The following is a 7,969-nucleotide window of genomic DNA, read 5'->3' as shown; positions in this document are numbered from 1 at the left end:
AATGTTATATTTTTTTATAGAAACAGATATAAAAAAATATAATGTTTTCAATTTTATTGACATTTTGATGTAAAAAATATATTAAGAAAAAATAATAAATTTTCATGTTTTTCTATATTTGTAACTTTTATTTATTCCTTTGTTTCTGTATAATTAAGATAAAAATAGATAATAACAATTTTTGCATGTATGATGTTAACATCCTGCATCAATAATCCTAAATAACATCTTTATAATTTTAATAATAAAATAGCAGTAATTGCGATAAATGTCACTGACACAGTTATACGTAATTGCGAAGCTAACAGCCGCGTGTTGATTCCAGTCACGAATAACACATTATCGGTAGGAATTGATTGCACGTAAAATTTCGCGGTTACAGCTGTTCAAATTTAATAATCCGACCGAAGCTTTAAAACCGAAAATCCGTAAAAAATATTTTAACGGAAATGCATCAATCGCCATTTTTCGGCGCGTCAGTTGCAAAAAATTTTCCTTTTTTTTTATGTGTGGTCGAATAAATGTTTCCTGGACTCGACTGGACGTAATTGCGGTGAAAGTGCCACAAATTTTTCTCTGATCACGGTCTATACGCGAAGAGGCGGTGATAAAGTAGCTACAGCAAATGCTTTTGAGTAAGTCAGTGAAAGTCAGCAAGGAGGATGAGCCACACATCTCATCTGCACGCAACGCTTCTTTCGATTCGCGAACTTTTTGGCATTAGGTAACACTACGTTTCGCGCCGACGACGTAATGTGGACGTTCGGCGAGATCGGCGTAAAATTTGACATCTCTTCAATTGCGACACACCGCTTGCGTTTTTACATCTTTGTCACCGCCAATTTCGAGTTGATTGACGACCGACCGCGGTGACCACATTCGACGCGCTGCACGCGCATCTTTTTTCATCACGTGTATGCTGAATATTTATTGGGTTATTAATACCAGAATTGTAATTTGAGAGCAGTCGGCATATTTAGTTCAAGAAAACAGAAAAAAATCAAATAGATTTAAATATATATCGCTACTTATAGGTATACTTAATTTATATACATTTTAATTAAGGTACGAATAATTTCGCGAAAAGCATAAATATATAAATTATTAATTTTATTTGCAGTATTTGAATTTTACATTTAGTTGATTCCTAATTTAATATTCTTAATTTTTATATATTTTCTAAATTGTAATATTAATTTTTTAATTTCTCTTATAAATTATTTTAATGTTGCTTTTATGAATATATAAATTAAGTATATCTATGATTCTATTAATATTAGTTAATATTTTAATACAAATAATATTACAACAGATTAAATATTTTAACATAAATGATTAAATAATTTAATATATATCCAACTTTTAAGATTATAGTAAATTCTTTACGATTTTTTATTGTACAAATGGAAAGCAATATTTTCTGCTATCGTTATCTATATATTGCGACGTTTACCTAAAGAAAGCGGTGAAAATCGCAAGTGTGCAACGAATGAAACTCGTTATGGTATTGACCGACACACTTGACTCTGACCCTACAGGAATCTTTCTATATCTTCAGCTCCGCTTTCCTCCTATACGATCGTTATTTTTGTAATTACGTATCATAACCGGATTATCATTTCGACAATATCTTTATAAAACATAAAAGTAATATCTAATTAATTACACACTCTTTTTTCGAATGTATATATTATTACGAAGAAAATTGAATCCAGATTCAACCGGTATTTCTTCGGTCCCAATCATACATACTTGCTAAACAGAGAAGGGAAGTGAAAGTGAGATCTCCTTTGCCGGAGATCGATGACCAACACATTGTTACATCGCATCTGGTGCGATTTCTTACACATGCCCCTGACTTTCAGATCGCCACAGTCCTATTGATACACGGATTCTGCAATGCGGAGACTACCGGAAGCAGAGAGATCGAGGTGAACGACTCCGACAGTATCGAACGTTTCATTACCGATGATGCTGCCGATGTTCCAGATGCCAAGAGAAGAAAGGAAGAGAAAGAGGAGCAAAGGGAAAATATTGAGGATATGCTACCAATCCTACCGCCGATAATACTTCTAGACTTTGATAACGGTACAATCGAAGATAATGCGACCGATGAGAAGTCAAAACGCACCGTGAATAATGGCCTTGGGAATTATGGCTTCGATCGGAATTCCCTGCTTGCCCCACGAAAGTACAATTATTACTTTCCCGCGGGAAAGACCGGAACCACAGTGAGCATAGAAGAATCCATCAGCCCGTTTCTTCCGAGGACCATAATTGAAAAGATACCGCCGAGCAATCGGAAACCGATTTCTGACTCAATCGATTTTGAACAACAGGAATCCCGTGCTTCGACAGGATCGAACTATCAGTCTTATAATTCCATGATAAAATCACCACAGGTATTCGGGCTACGAACGAAATTGACGAAGACGTCCGATTCTGACACTTATCAAGGATTCACGCCGATCGCCAGACCTTCCATTGATGCGTACTCGAATGTAGACTTTCAGGACGGTGTATACGCGTCTACAACGCCGCAATCTTTGACGTTTGGTCCTGCGGAAGCAATAACGTCGAGTTACGTCACTCAAGATCCACGAAGTTATACAGCCTCCAGTTCAAGTCGATATACCTACGTCACTCCGAATCCGTCGTCGTACATCCAAAGATATCTGGGACAGAGTTCTCAGCACACAATAAACGTGCAGAATTACTCCAGACCGAAACAAGGTGCAACGAAATCCTCGACGTCCAGTCCCCATGAGGCTGCTGCTTTCTCGGAACATCTAAATTCTCGTAATTACGCACGACCAGGTTCGAATACGGTGGAATCTTCGACTCTCACGTCCGACGATGCGTCTAGCTATTCGAAGGACGCTAGACCGTTTCCCAATTTGCCCCGATACACGGTAGAAAACGGTGTCAGATACGAAAACAAGATATTCTGGAAGTATCCAGACGGCAGAGTGTCTGATGAGCCGCCTAAGACATACGAGACTTACTCCGAATACCCATCATTGGCCGCATTACAGGCAGCTAAGGATCAGGACGCCTCGCAGGTCTACGAATCTGCCTCTACGGAGGGCAGCGTGATGTCACAGGGTCCAGTGCAGTTCCCGTTGGCACCGGAAATCTCCAGTTCAAGAGTCCCATTCATCTCGGCCAATTCTCTATCCCGCCTGCAGCAGCAGCAGCAAGCGTTTCGACTGGGCTATCAAAGTTTCATTAACCACAAGCAGACAGCTTCGCAGCAAGTCAAAGCTGGCAGCGGAGTTTCGCCCACATATTCAATCCCCTCGACAACTCTGTCGCCGAGGAATCCTCTCAAATCAACCGGGAAAAGTCCGAAGAATCGATACGAGACGTTGAGACCGATCTCGAAATACATGGTGAATAGTCCGAATCCGGAATACATTAACAACGCGGAGAAGAATGCGAAATCTACCAGACTTTTTACTTCATCAGGTAAGCTGATACTTTACACTTTCTCGAGATACATCAGTGAAAAAATAATTGCATAATTTAACTTTTTTATAATTTAAAATTTTCGCCAATTATTATTAATTTTTTGATAGAGCTATGATAAATATTATTATTATTGTATAATATTATTATTGTATTATATTAATATTATTATTATTATTATAGTAAATAATAAATATAAAATTAGAGCTTCTAACCATAGTTATTATACTACATAATTACAGTAAAAAATATCAAAAATTTTTACAAAACGACATGTGATCATGCGATTACTTGAGAATTATCTTCCTAGCTGACAGCAATTTGGCTAAAAAGAACACAGGAGACAAGAATCTGGACAGCTACTCGAATCTACAGTACTCGGATTTATTGAATTACAATCCGTCTATCTCGCAGTATATCAAGAATCCTGCATCTATTCTCAATGTGCAGCCGACCTTCGTGCAAGCCGGGAGCTCCTTGATACCCGTGATTATTCTAAGAGTGGACGGTGTGCCACCTATACAACGCAAGGCAACGCCAAATATGAACTTGAAAGCCTTATTGCAACAATATCTCGTTCAATACGCCAAAAGTATTGAGGAATTAGCACAACAGTCCAATTACGATCTCGGTGACGATCAATCCCCGAAGGATCAAAGTTCGTTCTCCACCAGTCCTCTGCGCGAACTGGCACGATTGACATCAAATGACCCTCGGGATTTGATCGGTAATCCTACAGAATCCTACTTCGGCAAGTCAAGTTACGAAACGAGCAATCTGGATGGCGAAAAAAATCCTTCAAGTGGAAAATATGGCGAGCGTACGGCGGTCCGGCCGAAAGTAAAAAGTGTACAGATCATAGAAGATCCAATTGATTCAAGACTCGCAAATCATAGACTTTAGAATGATATCACTTGTAAACAATAGACAGTGGATTCCTTGACTTTTGTGTTCTATAAATTCGGTTTTTCAAAATACATTCTGATAAAATGTAAAATATATTTATTGTCAGATCGATACATCTATTTCAAGATATGTTATTAAAGGAGTATAAAATTCGGGGATTAAAAATCTCGATTTAAATTCACAAAAACGAAAATTTGTAAAATAAAACGTATATTTTCATTTAAGTTTAAAGAATATTGCGATAATATAGAATGTTACATATCGTAAGAAAAATAACCGATAATACAATAGAACACCAAAGTTAAGCTAAAATGATTGATTAATGCGGCGGATTGATAACTATTGGCGACAATGTAAAATCCGGAAATATGAAAGTTTTCATATAAAAAACTATTTTTTTTCTCTTTGCATATTCTCTATTTTTAAGTATTAAATAATTACAATGTACATTATTTGGCACTTCACAGAGGATGAAATATTTCGTGCCATGAACCGATTTAAAAAAACGAGATAGTAATAATAATCGGGCGTTAGTGATACGATAGTATTTATAATGTAGGATTGTGCAATGTATTATAATACATACAAACGTACCTGCGCTACTGATTTACTGAGAACACGCAAAGTTGATATTAATAAATTTTTTTGCCGTTCTCGGGAAAGCGGTAGTAAGCAAAGCATATAACTTTTGCTTTGCGAACGCACCTACATAAAATCAGCCAAACTTCCACACTTCGAAAAGGTACCTTATGTATAAATCATAGTGCGTAAGTCCTTGTACGCGATTTAAGATAATCACAATTTGTATACTGCATTATTATAAGCTAATGAAATAAGCAAATAAGAAACAAATTTGTATATAAATTAGATTTGATTATTTTTGCCCCAAATTTCTATGTAAATCAATCATTTCTAAAAGATATAAATCTTTTTATTTTATACTTTTCATCAAGATTCTTGGCAGTCACATTTTGTTTATTCCCTATAAAAATTAGTAGTTCTATAAAATTTTGTAGTAAACTTTACTAATAAGAATCTTTTTCTTTTAAATGTATGATAATATATTCACTTAAGTAAATATAGTTGCGTGTGAAAGTCAATCAAAATTAGGAAGCTATATAATAGTGATCATATGTAAAAAAAAAATTATCTATTGTATAAATTATAATGAAACTAACCGCTAGGATATAATTTTCTACTTTGATTCATTTTTGATCATAGTTGTGTTTCATAATATTCTTTGATTTTTTCCTTACTTAAAATTTTTGAAACGACTTGAATACATTGTTACATTGTAAAGTTAAATAATAGTTCACAAAATATAAAAAAAATGAAATATATTTTTAAAAAATAACTAAAAAATAATGTTTAGTACATTAAAGATTTTTTGAGATAAATTAAATTAATTTTAATTAAGATATTGTTCAACTGTCGATCAGTTAACCATTAAATGGTTGTGATAAAGTTCCTTGAACATTTCTCCCTTCCCCCCCTCCCTCTAGGAAGAATCTTTCTTTCACTTTTCCTATATCCATATTTATATTTATATATATATATATATATATTAATATTTATATACAATATTTATTTTTTTCTATATTCCATAGGCCACAAAAGCAATAATTAAAAAGCAGTTCTAGGATATCCTGTACATTATATTATATGAGCAATGTAAGTATCGTTTGATTACTGGAAAAAGCTGGTAAACATACATTAGAAGAGTATTTATTAACTTTTCCCACTAATTATATACAGTCTTGATTATAAGTACAAAGCACTCTCAATTTATTGCATTTTCTTGGAAAAGAAAACGGTAGTAAGAACTAAAGGATAACACAATATTAAAATTTGTTTTATTAAACATAGAACATTTACGTCAATTTTTGTACTTATTGCAAAGGCCGTATAAGTGCGTTATACGCATAAGTAAAGTAAAAGTTTTCGCTTTAGAATTGCTATCAATCTACACACATTAATCAAGCAATCAAGCGCTATTATGCGTTTGCTCGATATGGACAATGCGTAAACGCTGGTGCCATCCGCGAGAGAAATATAATAATCCAAAATTATTAATTAAAAAAAGATACCGGCGCGCGAGCGCGTGGAGATACATCAATGTCGACCGATGCCGTTGAACTTCAATTAACATTAATTATCTGGCAGGCACGTAAAAAAAGAACTTAAGCCCGCTTCAGCTCCATTGTTAATTCCACGTTTTCACAACAGACAGGCTCCGACGATATATCTGCGTTGCATCTACGGCAATTGCGGCACGGTAATTAGGCGCGAGGCATTAAACTGCTGAACGTTCGAGCACGAGCGCGAAAGACTCCGCATGCAGACAGGAGATCGGCTCGTGTTCATTACACACGGACGTGCACCTTCGTTTCCACGGCGCGTATCGGGAGGAGTAGACGCATCAGGTATAACGCGTGTGTTCTAGAGCGCGTAAAATTACGACGGAAAAAGTACTGGCGAGAGATACCTCGGATCCGATCCCGTCGATCAGAGACAACAAGAACCGCAGAAAACTGTAAAAGGCCGAAAGTGGTGTGCATTCGGATTGATGTTCCCAATGCGGTTTCCAATAGATAAAACAATAATATTCTACAAAGAAACCTAGAATCTCTTCGAATCTCTCCTACTTATTTGTTTCATAATTGATGCTATCCTGTTGGTTATAAATAAATATTTTGCGATGCATTTAGAAAAATAGCGATCGCCTGTTTTTTTCATGGCATTCCGCAATCAGTATCTCGGAACTTGATATAAAATGATTTTTATTTCAATTGAGATCATTTTTCGTGTACCGTGAGTATGCCCCCTCTCTATTTCCATATAATTGCGATCATTGTGGCTAGAATTCTATGTGATGGGATGACGACCACGTCCCATGCATTGCCAGACAATATTTCTCCAGGCGCACTCGCGTGTCGCGAATGAAAGTATCCTTTGCGGCTGTGTGCTGTATAAGATAATATTTAGAACGATATTTTTCTCTTGGCTGCCGGACTGTATAAAGAAAATCGCGTATCTACTATGTGGCTCAGTTCTCGCGTGGAGGTTCACCACGCGCGTTTCTTGAGATTATTACGAGGCGAGGATACGGGAACGAATGATCGTTATCAATGTGAACGCGTAGTACAGTGTGGCACATGAATCTCCTTTTTGTTTAATGTTTCATTTCTGGAGGAATCTTAAAAATGATTTCAATAAAAATGATTTTTTATTATGTAAGTACTTGGAGCTAAGTACTTTGTGAAAGTGTGAAGTTTATTTGTGCAATAAAAAACAAAATTTGTCATTTGATTTTCGGTGTGAATAAAAACTTTTGATGTAGAAACGAATTTGGTATATTAACTCTGATATAAATTAATAAGGCGGAATATTAAATGCAATGTCGCATTATTGTTTCCAATTTGAGTGACAGATTTTTCCCTACACATGGTGTAGAACTTTTTCTAAGAAAATATTTATTTAATATAATGTATTTTTCTCTCTCGCTCTCTCTCATTGTGATATATAGAGAAAAAGAGCATGTAAAAATATCTTATCTTTTTCGATTTCTATCCTTCAAGCAATTTATTTTTTGTTT

At 35.4% G+C, this 7,969-nt stretch overlaps 2 protein-coding genes across 2 annotated transcripts in view; both read left to right on the top strand.

The window, feature by feature from the left end:
- LOC108749170 overlaps positions 1-4,393 on the top strand; it is a 4,724-nt gene extending 331 nt beyond the window's left edge. The window contains exons 2-3 of the mRNA XM_018487710.1: positions 1,866-3,468; positions 3,779-4,393. Of these exons, the coding sequence (XP_018343212.1) occupies positions 1,866-3,468; positions 3,779-4,371 (2,196 nt within the window). The 3' untranslated portion in view covers positions 4,372-4,393. The remainder of the gene's footprint in view (positions 1-1,865; positions 3,469-3,778) is intronic.
- Positions 4,394-7,442: 3,049 nt separating this feature from the next.
- Positions 7,443-7,969, top strand: part of LOC108749142 — a 12,468-nt gene continuing 11,941 nt past the window's right edge. The window contains exon 1 of the mRNA XM_018487675.1: positions 7,443-7,607. Within this exon, the coding sequence (XP_018343177.1) occupies positions 7,578-7,607 (30 nt within the window). The 5' untranslated portion in view covers positions 7,443-7,577. The remainder of the gene's footprint in view (positions 7,608-7,969) is intronic.

The sequence above is a fragment of the Trachymyrmex septentrionalis genome, unplaced genomic scaffold (assembly GCF_001594115.1).
Source record: "Trachymyrmex septentrionalis isolate Tsep2-gDNA-1 unplaced genomic scaffold, Tsep1.0 scaffold27, whole genome shotgun sequence".
Taxonomy (NCBI): Eukaryota; Metazoa; Arthropoda; class Insecta; order Hymenoptera; family Formicidae; genus Trachymyrmex; species Trachymyrmex septentrionalis.
Note: the sequence above shows the minus strand (reverse complement) of the source record. Positions and strands in the feature narration are given on the sequence as shown.